General features: G+C 38.9%; 1 protein-coding gene across 1 annotated transcript in view; it reads right to left on the reverse strand.

Annotated features, from left to right (window-relative positions):
* AKAP9 (A-kinase anchoring protein 9) overlaps positions 1 to 17,814 on the reverse strand; it is a 175,197-nt gene extending 157,383 nt beyond the window's left edge. The window contains exon 1 of the mRNA XM_036759124.1: positions 17,484 to 17,814. Within this exon, the coding sequence (XP_036615019.1) occupies positions 17,484 to 17,531 (48 nt within the window). The 5' untranslated portion in view covers positions 17,532 to 17,814. The remainder of the gene's footprint in view (positions 1 to 17,483) is intronic.
* Between the last annotated feature and the right edge of the window lie 613 nt (positions 17,815 to 18,427).

An 18,427-nucleotide genomic window follows, 5' to 3' on the forward strand; every position in this document is an offset into this window, starting at 1 on the left:
TGACTGCAATGTTGTGAGGTCTCTGTTCAATGACCAACAAATGGAACTGAAGGAAGGTAAAAGAAGTTAACAATACAAGATGAGGATGGCTCACAGGTTCTCCTTTTAGAAGCATTAGTTGGCTAGGTCTTGGTTTCTAGTCTGGGTGGCATCAGGCACCTGTGAGATAGCCAGGAAATTAAGAGAAGCCAGTCTTAACAAGAAGCCAATCCTAAGGTTTGCCAAATACCTCATATTGATTATTTATTTTAATATTTACATACGAAGAGGAGGTGTGGATGGACTGCAATCTGCATTGTTGGAATAAGGACCCACTTTTATAAAATTACAGATTATAATACATATCAAGTCTACTAATACAAAGGAAAACTAAGAAACAATTTTAGGATAATACTTGAATGCTTTAATACTTAAATAAATCTTTAATCTTAACAATGTGGCTAATCCCATCAATAATACAGAAAACAACTTATCCATGCTTATCCTCCCTAAATTCTCCACAGTAGGGGCAGGGGTGGTCCATCTGATAGGCTGGGGGCCTCTCTTTAAATCTTTTCACACTGAATGGAAAACCAAGTGAGTACATACACTTTTCCATCTGTTCTCTCTCATTCTACATGACCAGTCCTTTTCTCCTTTCATAAGCCTTTCTCCAACAACAATCACAGCACTGCTATGCAATTCCTCGTTGATAACATGTTTAAGAAGGCTTCTCCACTGCCATTTGGTGATCTTGAGTGACTGTGGTATTCTACAACCTCAAATCTTGCTTCATCACTGGGGGAATACTAGAATTAAAAAGATGAGCCTGTGATTCAGAGAGAAGATTGGGTGTCATTAAATACCATTCTAGTTCTCAAAGACCATTCATCCCCATCTGTTTCTTTTGTTCAATTATGGGCTAATTTCACTTTCCATTTGCAGTATCTAAAGCATATGAACTGATAGGCAAGCTTTACTGGTTGTCAAGTGAATCAATCTTTGGACAATAGATATTCTTCATTCACTTCAGTTTTCCTATGTACTCTTTTGAGTAATTATGGAACATGTTTATGAGGCTCTGAAACATGATGCTAAAAGATGACTAGTTATCTTTATATTGTTAAATGTTTTAAATCAATATAAATTTATCTTTCATAGAAAATTAATCAAAAGTGAGCAGTCATTTTTAAAGTCTTCCACAGAATAAAAAAAAAACCATAGGGTTATATAATCATAGGATTTAGAGCTGGAAATAACCTTAGAGGTCATCTAGTCCAACTCTCGGACACCAGAAAGATTAAGTAATTTGCAGAGGTCAAGGTAATACAGGTAGTTCTAGGTCCTCTAATATTCCTCAAGGAAGTTATGTTAAATTATACAATGTAGAAAGATTGTACAACCCCACGAAATTTGAAAAGCACTGTTCAGTGTTACAAGTAAATTCTGATTGTTTATTAAATGAGCTTAAAAAAAAAAAACCAAACAACCAAACAAAAAGTCCTAACAAGAAACTACAAATGATGGCTGGTCAAAATAAAAACCAGAATTCCCATGGATTCAGAAAAATGGCAGCAATTTTACTTCTCTGTGCGTACTATGGACACAGCACTGTTCTAACAGTGGAAATTCAAAGATTAGATAAAATCTGGGTTCCTTCTTGAAGCTTGAAGGGAAATCTAACACATATGCAAACAATATGAAATTCCACCATTTGATTTACTTAATACCTTTTATTTGAAAAATCATAAGCTATAGAACTAAGCAAAAATAGAAATTACATTAACTTAGCAAATATTTAATGCTGAAACAATGCTCTTTAAATTAACGTAATCAAGAGAAAACATTTTAATTTGTTCAAAAAACATATTCTACACTACTGACATCTGTGTTTGTCATGTAGAAAGCAATTACAAAAATGCTAACATATGCAATCCCAGAAATAGTTACAAGATTTGCACTTGGAGGATACTGTGTCCATAGCCACCTGTCTATCAAAGTTCACTCACAGATTCTGCCTCTAAACTGACCAAAACAATTAAGATAATAGAACTTTTAATAATCTGTTATCCATTTGTTTTGCCCAATTCAAAATTCACATTTATAAAGTAGTAATTTTCTATGTCTTTTTAAGTTAAACAGCAATCCTAGCTCACATGAACAGAATGGTCAAGTACTTTTCTCCTAACAACCCTGTAAGGTAGGCCTTCACATCACTACCCCCCTTTACATACTCTATGTTCCACACAAACTGATCTTACTGCTTTCCACCTAAATAACAACGAACCTTCTCTGTGTCTTTGCACCTGCTTAGAAAGCTCTCTCAACTGTCCTTAAGAGCTAGTTCCATGGAGGCTCAAGTGCCACCACCTAAAAGAAGGCTTTGCTAATCTTCCCAGTTGTTAGCATTCCTCCTTCCTTCCAAAAATTACCTTGTATTTATATTTTATATTGTCTGTATTGATGAATCTGTGTACACATTTTCCCTCTGATCAAATGTAAGTGCACCTTTAAGCGCATGGACTGTTTTCATTTCTGTCTTTAGATTCTTAGCACATAGCATAGTGCCTGGCACACAGTAAGTGTTCAGTAAATACTCACTGATTAATTAATAAATGCATGTTGAACTAAGTTGAATTAAACTGAATTAGGAGCTAGCAAAGGGTGAGTTGTAGCACAAGACCACAATTAAGTTGTTGGCTTAAAAAGAATCCTTATCCCTCTTAAAGCCACAGAATCTCTTAGTCCAATATCCCAACAGTACATACAGATAAAAGGACTCCCACCCAATAGATGACCACCTATTCATGTCTGCCCAGTGCAAAACATACAGGAGGTAGTTAATAAATGCTTGTTTACTGCCCATCTTGAGAATGCCTCAGGCATCCACCCAATATAACCTGCCTCTCGCTCTACTGGTGATGTGGGAATAATACCGGAGCATACTGGCTATCCATATGACTGGCTTTTATCCCAGCCAAGTCTCCCCCATGAGAATGTAAGATCCTTGAGAGCTGAGACTTCTTCACTTTTAGCTTTATGTCATTAGAGCCTGGCACAGTACCTGGCACACAGTAAGTGCTTAATAGAGGTTGTGTTCATTGATGACTGACTGACATTCTTTATAGTACTTTTCTTGCATGATTCCTCATTTGTAATGTGTTGCAGCAGGGTCATTCACCATACCCTTCTCTATTACCAGAGGGTTACAGAGAATTCTCTTCAATTCAGTCTTATTCAATTCAATTCATCTTATCCATCCAATAAGGCCCATTTTCCTTCACCACAGTTATCTTGCCCTCTTTCAGATATACCGACTCTTTCCTTAGGCAAAACATAAGAAAGAGAATGAGATACCAAGAGCACAAATGTGATGTCACCATCACTGACGAAGAAAAAAGATCTGGTTATCAAACTTTTTATAGATCTTTTCCATTTTAGTCTATTTAATGTTGTTCTTCCAGACCATCTTTAAATTCCTTCTGAATTATTTTCTTTAGTTGAAATCTCTCATCAAGCTTTCTGTAAACTTGGTTTTTTTGCACTGCTTCTTGATGTTTTATGAGGCAATATCCTCCATAATCTTTGACCATCCTTCTCTATAGGATTTTACAAAAAGTTGTTATTTGTCTTGGTGCTCACATCTTTCTGCTTGGAAAGGAAATCAACTATCTCCTGGCTTAGACTGTTTGTAGAATCTTTAATCTGGTTTTGGCAACTGATTTACATCAATTAAACAAATTCTTTAGGAAATGGTTATTTCTGTTGATGTCCCTTTCTCCCTGCATTGTTTCATGAGCTGCTGTGTCCAAAATATTCATCACAAAGTAAACAGCTAGTTTGGGAAACAAAAGTAGTATGGCACAATTGAAAGACAAGTGGCCTTGGAGCCAGGAAGATCTGAGTTCAAATTCTGCCTGTCACATATTGGCTTATGTAACCTTGGACAATTCCCTTAATTTCTCAGTGCTCAAGGTAGCTGAGACTATTAAGTGGTGCCAACCTGCACTGGTGGAAGGAGCTTCTTCACCCAGGAATTCCCTATACCAATGAAAGAACAACTCCAGTCACTACCTTAAGGTTACCTGAAATGTGTTCAGTAGAAGCCCATGCTACAGGATTAGTCTGTCCATAAAGAGACCACAAATGAGATATTATTTAGGCTGGCTCATCTGCACTACCACTATACAGTATTTCTCCCAAATTTGAATGTCAGGATTAAATAAATACCTCAATACATTGAATCCTCTTTGACTGAAATATCTTGTATATATATTTTTGATAAATATAAATTCATAATCTGTAGAAGCCAGGCAACCTAGAAATAAAGGGGACTCGCAGGTAGGTCACAGTAAAGAAAATAAATGCTAGTCCTCTCACTGATGGCTTGGTAGTAGTACCTGATATAGTAGTGAAGGTGATGAAGGGTTTAATAGAGGCTGTGATGGTGGTCCAGGGGATGCTAAAGAGGAAACAGAGATAGCAGAAAAAGTGGCAGAGTCTGAAAGGCCTTGGTTCAGATGGGTGACAGAAGACATGGTAGCTGAAGAGATGGAAGCAGAGGTGACAGTAAAGGCTGAAGTTGTGACAGCAGCTCAAGAGATGTGGGAAGAGGAAATAGTAGATCAATGCCATCTGAGGGCAGGCTAGGGCTCAGGCGTACATCACTGTGCCCCCTATACTATATTGAATGCCAGTTAAAAAAAATTCTCACAATGAAGGGTCACTGAAATGCAGTCTTTTCATTTACAGTCACACATGTACGATATACACACACAGTCATACGTGTACGATATACACACACAGTCATACATGTACGATATACACACACAGTCATACGTGTACGATATACACACACAGTCATACATGTACGATATACACACACAGTCATACGTGTACGATATACACACACAGTCATACGTGTACGATATACACACACAGTCATACGTGTACGATATACACATCTTTACTTAGGAATACTCCTTTCAGGCCCACCATACTTTGGTTAGTGGAGAGTAAGAAGCAAGCAGCACTTTATAGGAGACACTTACTACAAGTGAATAATTACTTGTCCCTTAGCCCTCTAAAGGTTCTGCAGGGCAGGTAGTTGCCTTCAGTAACCTTTTTGTTCTCTAAGGCACATAGCAGTTTAAAAAAGGTTGAACAATCTCTTAAATTATCATTATCTATTATGGCTGTCATCCACTTGTATTCAAAAAGAAAGATGATGCCTGTGTGTGATGGGAAGAAGGGAACAACTGATAACAAAGAAAAGTATGATCTGTGCACAGTGACAGGATAGGTGGCAGCCACTGACCACAGAGGCTGCTGTGTCGGCTTCTTAGTCTTGAAGTTCAGGGTGGTTCTCTGTAAGCTTGTGGTGGCGTGGTGGCCTTACATGGGGATGTCTGCTTTTAAGGTTAATGCCCTAAGATATGAGGTCTACTTAGAGATGACAGGCTAGAAGGCGGGGTCATGTAATAGCCAGGGCACAGGATTTTAGTTCCAGTTTTATTGCTTGCTAGTTTTGTAACATGCCACTTAAGCATTCTGAGCCTCCGTTTCATCACTTGTAACAAATACAGGATTGTGGTGAAGATCAAACATAAATTGCAAAGTGCTTTTCAAATGCTTATTAGTAACCCCTCATTCCTTGATTTCCTCAAAGATGAAGGTGGAATCTAAAGAACTTTATAACAATAAGACTTCAGAGAATCTTGGAGGGTAGGTGGATGTTCCATGTTTAAAGAAAGGTAAAAAAAAAACAATGGGGGAATTAAGGAAAACTGAAAGGTTGTAGTTAAATGTGAGGAATGGCTGGAACATGTCAATATGAGAGAAGAAATTTAAATTTTAAACAAGGCTAAAGGGTAGAATGAAGACTGAATTGTATGACTAGAATTTCAATGGCAGAAGCTTAGGCATGTATCATGTCAGAAGGGTGTTCAAAAAAAAAAGCATTTTAAATGAGGTAAACCTTTATATCATTTTAAAAAATTTTATTTTCAGTTACAAATTCCCTCCCTTCCTTCTGCCCTTCTCCTATCCACCGAGAAGGCAAGAATTCCAATAACTATTATACATATAAAGTCAAGAAAAACATATTTCTGCATTAGTCACATCATGAAAGGAAAAAAGGCAACAAAAATAAAGTTAAAGAAAATATGCTTCAATCTTCACTCAGAGTTCATCAGTTCTCTATCTGGAGAAGGATAGCTTTTTTCATTATGAGTCCCTTTGGGATTGTCATGGATCATTGTATTTATCTGAGTAGCTAATTCTTTCACAGCTGATTATTATTATAATATTGCTGTAACTGTGTACAATGTTCTCCTGGTTCTGCTCACTTGACTTTGTATCAGTTCACATAAGTCTTCCCGGGTTTCTCTAAAACCATCCTGCTCTTTATTTCTTATAGCACAATAGTATTCCATCTCAGTCATATAACAAACTTGTTAAGCTGTTCCCCAAATGATGGCCATCTCCTCAAATTTCCAATTCTTTGCCACCACAAAAAGAGCTGCTATAAATATTTTTGTGCACATTGTTCCTTTCCTTTTTCTTTGACCTCTTTGGGGTACACACGTGGTACAGACCTTTAAAGAAAATTGGTTTGGGATCTCAGGGAACAAAAAACAGTCAGATTCAGGTGACAAACTATTAGGACTATAATCATAAAGAACATACTTACTCAAGACAAGGATGCATGTGCTAATCCACTTTGCCAGTCACATAAAGTCTCAGTTATCTTGGCTTTTAAGAGATGAGCAGCAATTCTATGAAACCAGCCCTGCTAACTGGGCCCTGCACTAAAGCTAGCACTGATTTATACAGAGGAGGACAAAAGTGAACTGGAGCCTTTGTTCAGATGCACCAAGGGATCTCAGATCTCAAACTGTATTACAAAGCAATAATCATCAAAACTATTTGGTACAGGCTAAAAAATAGGAAAGCCAATCAATGGAATAGACTGGATATACAACATAAGAGAATGATAAGAATTCAGTAGCCATGGAGCACTGGCCCTGGAGTCAGGACGACCTGACTTCAAATCCAGCCTCAGACACTTACTAGCTGTGGGACCCAATTCCTGGGTCCCAATTGCCTAAAAAAAAAAAAAAATTCAGTAGCCTAGTGTTCAATAAACTCCCAAACCATAACTACTAAAGTAATGAGTCACTATTTGACAGAAACTTCTGGGAAAATTCAAAAGTAATTTGACAGAAATTAGGTTTAGCCTAACATTTCATACCATATACCAAGACAAGTTGCAAATAGACTTGGATATAAAAAGTCACATCATAAACAAATTAGAGGTATAAAAAAAGAAATACTTTTCCCAACTATTGTCAAGGGAAGAATTCATGACCAAACAAATGATAGAGGATCACAGAAAATAAAATAGGATAATTGTGATTGCATAAATAACACTTAAAAGTTTTTGTGTAAACAAAAGCAATTGTAATTAAAATTAGAAGGATGAATGGTTGAGGCAGCTATGTGGCATATTGGTTTTGGATTCAAGAAGAGCTAAGTTCAAATGCTGCAGCAGATGCTAGCTTTGGGCACTTTATTGCAATATGTTTCCTAATCTATAAAGTACAGATAGTATTAGCACTTATTTTATAGGATTATTTTGAAGATCAAATGAGATAATATAAGTAAATTAATTTGCAAATCTTTGAATGCTACACATTAGCTATTATTATTAATTAACTAGAAAAAATCTTTTTAGCAAGCTTCTCTGATAAAGGTTTGCTATCCAAGTTACATAAGGAAGTGATAAAAATATGCAAGAACAAGACTCATCCCTCAATAGATAAATGGTCAAATGACATTTACAGACTATTTTCAAAGGAAGAAATCCAAGGAATCAAAGTCCACATGAAGAAAATATCCTAAATCACTAATAGCTTAAAAAAAAAAAAAAAGCAAATCAAAACTGCTCTGAAATTTCAGTTCATAATGATCAGATTGGCCAAGATGGTTAAAATGGAAAATGACAATTGTTGAAGGGGTTTTAGGAAAACAGGAACACTAATACAGTATTGAAAGAGCTGTGAACTGCACCAGCACTTCCAGAAGGCAATTTGAAACTATGTCCCAAAAGTCACTAAATTCTGTATATATGTTCCCTTTGATCCAATAACACTACTACTAAGCCTATGTCACAAGATCAAAGAAAGAGGAAAAATAACCCATATGCACCAGAATGTTTATACAGCAGCTGTTTTTGTCATAGTAAAAAACTGGAAACTAACAGGAATTTCCCTGTCTGTCTTCCATGCTTGTAATGCTGTCCTTCCTCATCTCTGCCTCAGGGCTTCTCTGGCTTCCTTCAAATCTCAGCTAAAATCTCACCTTCTATAGGAAGATTTTCCTGATCTCCCTTAATTCTACTGTCTTCTCTTATGGACTATTTCAAGTTCATCATATAGCTGTTTGTCTTGGTCTTTCCCATTAAACTATGAGCTCCTTGAGAGCAGGGAATGTCTTGCCTCTTTTTGTAACCTCAGGCCTTAGCACACTGTAGGTGCATAATATATGTTTACTGACTAAAGCTTCTCACTCGGGAAATGCCTAAACAAGTTGTGGTATATGAACATAGTGGAACATAATTACATAAGAAATGATGAAAGGGATGTTTTCAGAGAAACCTGGGAAGATTTGTGTTAACTCAAATGGAGTAAAGTGAGCAAAACCCCAAGAATAATTTTTACAGTAACAACATTTTAAAAGAAAAGAAACTTTAAAAGACTTAAGAACTGTGTTCAATGAAATGTTCAATCATGATTCCAGAGGACTGATGAAAAAGTACCACCTACTGACCGAGAAAGCCTGGATTCAAGGTACAAAATGAGACAAACTTATTGAGACAGAAGAAATATAGGAATAGGTGGGGTGGGGTGGGGGGGGGGGGTGAAGTGGGGGAACAATACACCAAAGAGATTTGCTTTTTCATTTACAATCTTCTTTTTCTGTTCTCCTTTGTTTATGTAAATGCTTATTTTATGTTCAGAATAAAAATAAATAAAAAACAATGGCATCAAATCTAGGATAACTCCAGACACATTTTGAATGAGCCAAAAGTGAATAAGCTCGATAAAGGTGCACACGGGTTTTGGTGGAATTTCCTTGACGTTAGGGGCCATACTTACAGACGCATGAGTCGTTTTTAACAGTTTCTACGTGCCGCCTCCTCTCTTACTTGGTGAAAGAGGCCTCCTCTGGGGAGACTTGAAGAATTTTATCTCTAAACAGCACTGCCCAACCTTATCTCCTGCCCTGTGGTCTTCTGCAGTTGTGGAGTACTTAACAAAACATAGATTTGTTTTAATGAGTTTATATACTAGCCAAAACTTGTGGAGAACAGGTTGGCTACAGGTACACAGTGAAAGTCTCCTTATCTGAACCTAGGACATTATATTCATTAAGTCACATCTCATTCTCCTCCCAAACCCATGAATGCTAACAGTTATTGCTCCTGACCTATTCCTTTCTAAATATCATTCAATCAATTCTAGATGTCTGGCCTCGGTAGTTTACTACAATTTGTAGACTTGCAATGAATCACACATCTTAAACTACTTTATTTCCAGTCTTTTAAAACTGTATTATAAAAATCTCTATCCACTGTTTCAAATGGGAAGTAAATGTTCCCTTAAAGTTCTGAAGTCGATGATTAGAGATTCATTTACACATCTGTTGTCAAGTCCATTCTTGGATAGATCAAACACAGAAATTTAATTTGGTAAACACCAAAATATTTTAATTTAAAAGATCTATTTGTGCACTATTACATTTATTACAAGGAAGTCTGTAGAATTCATGGATAAACAAAGGATTTTCCCATTGCTCTGAAAGCTATCACTGTAAATTGAGATAAAGCTATGGCTAGAATACTGCTAAATTCTATTCCTACAATGTCAAGTTTATCTACAAAACCAAAATCTTCTGCAAAGCCATAATACAAACATTACTCTTGAATAAGATTTTGAATCCTGAATATTGTAAATTTTGTTTTAGAAACCTCTATCACTTAAACACCAAAGTTGGAAAGGGAAGAAGACGAAAAGGGTGGGGGGGAAGGATGGAAGAGGAGGAGGGTAGTTGTAGTGTCATGCTTGACTTCTCACTCTTTCACCTTCCCATATCCAATCTGTAGGTAAGTCCTGTCAATTCTACCTTCACAACATCTCTTTATATAAACTCTCCTCTTTCTTCTGACACTGCCACTATCCTAGGTCCTGACCCTTATCACTTCATGCCTGGATTAGTGTAAGAGCCTTCTGGTTGGTCTCCCTGCCTCATCTTACCTCACACTCCAGCACGTCCTATACTCAACTATCAAAGTGATCTTTCTAAATATAAAATGCATAAAATTTGCAATCCATTCATCTTATTCGAGTTCCATAGTAACCCTCTGAGCTTGGTCTTACAAGTATGTATTATCACCCCCATTTATGCATGTGTACAGTGAGGCCAAAAAAGGTTAAGTAATTTGCCCATGGTCAAAAGCATCAAAGGTGAGATTAGAACTAAGGCCTCCCTGATTTCCAAGCCCAGCACCTATCCACTGTATTATACTGCCTCTAAAAGATGGAGCACCTAAGGTCCAGAGTTAAGTGATCCTGCCCTCAAGGAGCTCTTATTTTAAGGAGAGAGACGAGATGCAATCAACTATGTACAAAAAAGATATATTCATGAGAATGATCTCAGAGTCAAGTTAAATAACTATGGGAGAGGTTGCAAAGAGGCAAATTTTGAATTGCTATAAGGAAAAACATCCTAATAATTTACCTGCCCATAAGTAGAATGAGGAACCTCATTAAGTAGTGGGTTCCCTTTCACTAGAAGTCTTCAAGCAAAGGCTAGATAACCATTTGTCAGATATGTCATACTGGAGATTCTTTTTTCATATATGGGTTGGACCAGAAGCCCCTAAAGGGTTCCTAGTCCATGATCATTAAACCGAATAAAATACGGACCAGAATTCAAGTCCCTGAAACCTATCTCAGTGCTCTCTGTATTCAACAATTATTGTAGCATTTCATGGAATTACAGACTTTCAGAGTTGGAAGAGACCTTAAATCAAACTCTTTTTTTTCTTTACTCATGTTCAATATTTGAGAATTTGTGGGGCTAAGTGGCTTAATTAGTAATATAATTTTTTTCATTGCTTTTCATGTAGTATTAATGTGATACTGGACATTTCCAGGCAAAACTATTTTGTTTATTGCTGAACATTTAGTAAAAAAGACTAACAGTCTTACTATTTAAGCAAAAAAGCATGAGGTCACCAAAAAAGAATGTTAGCTTAGTTTTAATATTACTGTACTGATTCTTTTCCTAACAAAAAAAAGGCACTGTCAGTTATATAAAATTCTGTACATTAGTGTAGTGCTGTGGTTTGTGGGATTTTGCTGGAGAATTGATAGAATTTTATGAAATACAGAGTATGAATTTGCACCAGTAATAGTTTACTGCTGATCTTGGCATAACTGACCTTTACTTGGTTATGCTCACAAATACCATAATGCTCTCTTTATATATAAAGTTGTAAATATTTTTACTTGGAAAAAAATAATGCAATGGTTTTGAAGGGAAAAAGAATTAACCATTTAGTTCTGCAGCAGTTCTGTTTTGCCTTCTCACCAATACATTTTTATAATACCAACATGAATAATGCTAGCACAGTTCTAGAAAAAAATTAATTCAATTAATAATAGAAAAGTCACTGTAGTGGTTAGTATGTACTTGAAGTAAGGAAGATTTGGATTCAAGTATGGCCTCTGACACACACTAGCTGAGTGACTATGGGCAACTCTCTATGACTATTTATTATCTGCATAAGTGAAAGGAGTTTCCTCCTACCAATGATATCATAGATTACCAGTATATACATCTCTACAGGTCAATGGAGATGTGATCTCCAAATACGGCTTTTCCCTTGTATTAATTTATTTGATGTTCAATAAGAGATAGATGTGTACTAAAGGATTTCACACTTTTGTTACATACATTATAGAATCTTTTCCATGTAAATTCTTTAACGTGGGATATTGATTGCACTTATGGTGTTTCTCTCCAGTAATCTTGGCCATTTGGAATAACGAAGCATGTGAAAAAAGCCTTTATGCTATTAAAATGGGTGGTTAAAAAGCCAAACACTAAAATTCACACACTTTATTTTATAGAAATGGTTTTCAGGTTCTGACTAAAGAGGCTGACTTTTATTCAATATTTAACAATTCTAATAAGCCTGACTATTTGGTTTTCCATTAAAAGCATCACAGAGGCATGTCCAACATCTTATAACAGCCAAAAGACATTGGACAGTGGGCAGTAAAGGAGAAAATTAATCAATTAAAAAAAAAGGGAAATGAAAAGGGAACTAGTAGTTCCAGACCTCAAATTACATTATAATGGAGAAATCACCAACTACTTGGTACCCCTGCATTTTTTTTAAATAGAAAAGTAGATAAGTAGAAGAGACTGGCCTAGCAAGAATCAGATATGGACATCATCATATATCATAATAAGCTCAAAATGTATACTCTTGACCTGAACACAAGAGGTCACATCACTAAAAATTAGAAGATAATGAGACCATCTACTTTTCACAAGTATGGCATGAAGGAAAATTCTTAACAATAACAAAGGATGGAGGTAGGTAATCACAAAAGATAAAAATAATTTTGGATAATTTTGATTATGCGAAATCAAGAAGCTTTTATATGAATGAAATCATGCAACTCCTATAAAAAAGAAAACCACTGACTCAGAAAAAAATATTTGTATCAAAATTATCTGATAAGGGAGCAGACATCCAAAATTTAATAGTTTAAAACTGCACTGACTTCTGGAACACCTTGTATACGGAATTAAAACATATATGAGATCAAGAGCCATTCCCCAATAAATAAGTAGTCAAAGAATATGGGCAGTTCTCAAAAGGACTGCAACTACCATATGAAAGGCTACTTCACATCACTAATAATAAGAGAAATGCAAATCAAAGCAACCCTACAGTTTGACCTCACAACCAGCAAACTGGCAAAGTAGACAAAAGAAACTATCAGTGTCAAACGGGCAACACTGTTGGTGGAACTGTGAACTAATTCAACTATTCTAGAAAGCATTTTGAAATAAAATTAAGTGAAATGTCCATACTGTGACCCAAGGGTCCCACTGCTTGGCATAGGGAGATCATGTACCCTCTCACATTCACTGATGCCCCACCTACCTTTTTTTTACTGGCAAAGAACTAGACATAAAATAGATGCCCATTATTTCAGGAATGGCTAAACAAGTTATGTTACATGAATGTAATGGATTATTATTTTAATAAATGATAACTGAAGAATTCAGAGAAAAATCTAAAGATTAACATGAATAAATTCATAAGAAAGCAGAACCAAAAAGAAATAAATGATAACATAAATGGAAAAAACAAAACAAAAAAAAGAAACTGAATATTATGTAATTATAAGGACCAAAGTTGGCCCTGGAGAATCAATCAATAAGCCATTATTAAATAACTACTATAGCACTGTGAAAGAGATACTAAAAGAAAATGAAACCATCCCTGACCTTAAGGAACTTACATTCTTGAGGACAGCGTAGGACGAGAGATATGTACTTACATATGTACAAAATAAATACAAGATAATGGGGGCTGGGAGAGAGATAATAATTGAGAAAATACACCTCCCTCCTTTCTTTGTAGAGGTAGGGAACTCTTGGTGTGGAATACTACATATACTGTGTGTCAGTCAATAAACATTTATTAAATAGCTACTATGTGCTAGGCGCTGTGCTAAGCACTGGGGACACGAAGAAAGACAAAAATGCAGTTCCTGCCCTCAAGTAGCTCACAATCTAATGGGGGAAACAACACATACAAACAAATATGTACAAACTATATACAAGCAAAATGAGAAATAATCAACAGAAAGAACGCACTAAAATTAAGAAGGATTGTAGGTTTTGCACAACTGCCTTTTTTCTCTTTCTTTTTAAATAACTATTACAAGTGATTGTTTAACAGGTCCAAGGGAAATGTAGATTCAGAAATGAATATAAAATCAAAAGATAAAAATAAATGTGCTTAAGGAATAAAATGTAGTTATAGATGTATACCTCTGGAGTACAATAAGAAACTTTTGGGGTTATTACTAGGGCTCTAGGCAAAAGGCCCAATTTATAACTGATTTTAGGAAATAAAGCACATTTTTTGCTCTTTTCAACCTAAGTACCGTTAGTATCAGAAAACTGCTTTTCAAAAGTCTTTCTCAAATGTAATTCACAATTTAAAAAAATGTTTCAATTCCACAAGGCAAGGTCAGAATTTTTTTCCAAAATAAAGGTTAAAGGTTAAATTCCTAATAGTAGGAATTTATGATTTATACAGGTTTTCTGTCCTCACAACTCCATGAGGGGGAGTAGTAGAAATATTACTATCTGGATTTTAAATATAAGGAACCTAAAGATACCTTAGAGATCAGCTACTACAAGCACTGGCTCTCTCCTCCCATTCAAGCCCAGATCATCTCTGCCAAGTTCAGTGTTCAATTCATCATACTGTGCTGCTTCTCTAAGTAGGATCAGGTAGGAAGAATAGGGGTTTTGTCCTCCTTTCTCATGTAGAATTTTCAAAGACAAAAATTTTTAAAATCCAGAAGATTTAGAACTCTAGTTTTGTGAAAGAGTCCTGGGTTCAAGTTTCATCTCTGCTCCTGGGTGGCCCTCAGTAGGTCACTTAACTTCTCTCTCACCTCCATTTCTTCATCTGTGGGGCTTGGGGGGTGGTGGTGGGTGGGTGTATGAACTTGAGGATCTTTACGCTGCCATGAGTCTCTGATCCTTATGAGCAGAATGATACACTGTGTCGTTGTACAAATGATAAGCTATGTTTTTTTCAGAATGGTTTTATTTTCAGCTAAAGAATGATACCTGGATTGAAGGTGGAGAAAATTCGAGGATAAAAGTCAAACCAGGGTTTTCCTAAAGTCCAATCATGTGATCAAAGCTTTAGAACTATAAATGGCCTTAGAGGTCAAAGAATTCAACCTCCTCTCTTACTTTACAAATAAGAGGACTTCAGACAAGAGAGGATAAAAACCTCTCTCCAAGGTCACGCAGACATTAAGGTTATACTGGACTGATCGATCTGAGTCTCTGGCTCCCAATCCAGCAATCTTTCACTACACTGCATCTTCTTTCATTGGATTTTTGAAGGTACCGCCTCTTTGCTCTCTGCACTTGTATACAAACATCAGACACGGTGCTCAGGCACTCAGGATGCACAGACTGAAGCAGCAATAAAGAGGCTTCTAAGAATGCTCCTCTCCCAGCACTTACAAAAGCTGTAACAGGGATCCAGCTGAATAAATTCAGTCACTCAAGCCCTGATGCTAAGTAAAGTGAGCCCCGATGTATTAATGTGAAGATTCAATTAAAGCTGTACTCACTAAAATCTTAACAGTTAACACAAATTTGTCCATAGACCAAACTTGGCTCTGTTGTTGAAATCACTTGGGGGAGGCCAGTTTGAAAGGAACAGCCAATCATATTAGCAGCTACAACACTGGTAGTAACAGTGGATCCTTGAAAGCTATGCCAGCAGATTTAGCAGACCCAGAAAAAGCTAAAAAAGTATGGGCATGCTTCCTTATCTGAGGACCAGCCTAGCTAAGTTTGAAAAAACATAGCAGAAGGAGGTAGGGCTACCAGGTGCTGAATATTTTGGTAGGTCACAGCAACTCACACAGACTAACAGCAAGAGAGGTTTTAATTCAAATCAAATGATAAGAATACCCATATCACGAATCCTTTAAAAACTGAAGTACTAGTAATTATCTTTAATATGAGAGTTCAAATCCTTTAAGTAATGAAGTACTAAAACTTGTCTTTAATAAAGACAGTCTGAATATGATCCAAAAAAGCCAAAGGCATTTTAGTGCAATAAATATTCTCAGAAATTTTTAAAAGAGATTCATTATTATAATTTGCATCTTGTCTACAATAATAGCTGATACTTAGGTAGCACTTTAAAGTTTACAAAAAGCATTACATAGATTAATTAATTTGACCCTTACAACCCCATAAGGAAGGCATTACCACCCCCACTTTGCAGAAGAGGATAAGTAATTGTCCATAGACACCAGTTATTAACTGATTCACACCTAGGTCTCTCTTGACTCCAGGTTATCATTTTCTATACCACCCAGATAATATGCTTATTGTAAATCTGATACACAATAACTCACGGTGAATTCTGCCTCAAACACTTACTAGCTATAGGAATAAGGAGCAAGTCACTTAACTTCTGAGTGGGTTTCCTTAGTATCCACTTTGCAGGATGGTGCTTTGAAAACCCTAAAGTACAAAGTCAGTGATTCTTATGACATAGGTACAATGTAGCTAAAGTATCTAAAGAATAGGTAACAAAAGACAGAAATAACCAATGTTGGAAGGCCTCCTTAGGGAAGCTGTGATCTGATCCAGCCATTCTGAAAAGGAATTTTAAATCACGCTAAAAAATAAAATTAAAGTGACTAAAATGTCCATTCCCTTTGACTCAGCTATATCACTCTTGGGCCAAGTTTGTCCTGGAAATGTGGAACATGCCTAGTGATTCTCCCTGAAGCCTCCATTCACATCAAGTCTGTTAGCCCCATAAAAGACCAAGCCCCCTTCCCACCACAAAGAACTTCAAACGTCAAGAGGGAGAGAGCTCACCCCTCACCTAAAAACATCGCCCCCTTCCCTCGCAGGATTTCACAGCTGGCACTTGTGGCACATTCAGGACATAGCTGTGCAGGGCCGTCCCCGGACAGCTGTCACAGGCCGGTCCCGCTGGTCCGCAAAGTGCCAACGTGCCTGTCCCTGAGCCGGGGTGGGGGCCCGTCCTGCGGCAGTGGAACGAGCGAGCGGAAGAAAGAGGCCACCTGTCAAAACCTGCACATCTCTTGTGTGTGTGTGTGTGTGTGTGTGTGTGTGTGATCTCTCTCTCTCGTGTGTGTGTGTGTGTGTGAGATCTCTCTCTCTCTCGTGTGTGTGTGTGTGTGTGTGTGTGTGTGTGTGTGTGTGTAGGGGGTTGTAGGGGAGAAAGAGAGAGAAGACAAAAGACACATCAACCTGGGGAGGGGGGACAGGAAGAGACAAAAGACACAGTGCCTAAGCGCCTTCCCCAAGGTGGGAAATCGGGGGAAGTCCACCCATGTTAAGGGGGAGGGTGAGACAAAAATCAGGTTTCGGGAGGGCGACCCCGAGCTAGGGTCTGCAGCAAGCGCAACCCTGGGCGGGGTCGGCCGCCCCTGCGCAGGAACCGGGGAGCCTGGCGTTCTAGCCCCCGGCCCAGCACCGAGGGGCGGGGCAGCGACCCCCCGCATCGAGGACAGCGGCTCCGCGCCCCTCCCCCGACCCCGCGCTAGGAGCAGGGCCCCGGCAGGGCCTCGGGCTTCCACCTCCCCACCCTCCCCGGGCCGGGCCAGGCTTACCTTGGCTCTGCCGGCCTCCAGCTTCTTCTGTCGCTCCTCGTCCTCCATGGCCTGCGCTGGGGAGGAAGGGAGGGAGGGAGGGAAAGAGGAAAGGGAAGGGCCTGATTGAGACGGACGTCACGGCAGCGGGCCGGGACTGGGCGCTGAGCTCCGCCGCCGGCCCCGCGCCAATTCCCGTAGCCGGCTCACAGGAGGATCGTCCCCCGCGCGGCCGCCATCTTCGTCTCCACGTAAACAGACAGGCAGCGGGCGGGGGGGTGGGGGGGAGGGGGACGTCGGCGCAGCCGCCGCTGACCCGGGCTCCTGCAGGTGCGCCGGGGGCTCCGCCCCCTGAGCCCCCCGCCGCGCTCCAGGCCCCGCCCCCGGCCCCCCCGCCCCGCTCCAGGCCCCGCCTCCCGCTGCCTGAGGGCGGGGGAGGAGGGAGACGTGTCTACCTGCGGGTTAAGTCTAGTCAACTATCTTAGATTAAGGGCACTTCACTTGCTGTCTGGCCCCGGGCTGAGTGCAGGGGGCACAAATGGCCGAGTCATTCCCGATGCTCCCATGGAAGAGGCACCAAGCAAACAATTATGGGCCAACGAGAGATAGGAGAAATGGGCAATGAATAAGAGCACAGAGGGGGACCAGCCGCTGCAACCCCTTCCCCATTTCACGGATGGGGAAACTGAGGCCAGACACCTGCATTGACTTGCAGATGTTCCCACAGGGAATAAGGAGTGCCCGGGAATAGCTTCCAGTGGTTTAAAGGGCACTCTGTAGCTGCTTTGGGAGCAGGGTTCCGTTCCGGCCCAGGTGCGCACGTGTTGGGTGGCTTTACTCAGACATGGGACCAGGAATGGACTCGTGGAGACAGCCCCGGATTTGGACTCGGAGACCCTGGAGAACCAGTGTGGCGGATTGGACGCAGTGCTGGGTTCTAATCCGACCTCAGGCAAAGTGGGCAA

The sequence above is a fragment of the Trichosurus vulpecula genome, chromosome 5 (genome assembly GCF_011100635.1).
Source record: "Trichosurus vulpecula isolate mTriVul1 chromosome 5, mTriVul1.pri, whole genome shotgun sequence".
In the NCBI taxonomy this organism is placed as follows: domain Eukaryota; kingdom Metazoa; phylum Chordata; class Mammalia; order Diprotodontia; family Phalangeridae; genus Trichosurus; species Trichosurus vulpecula.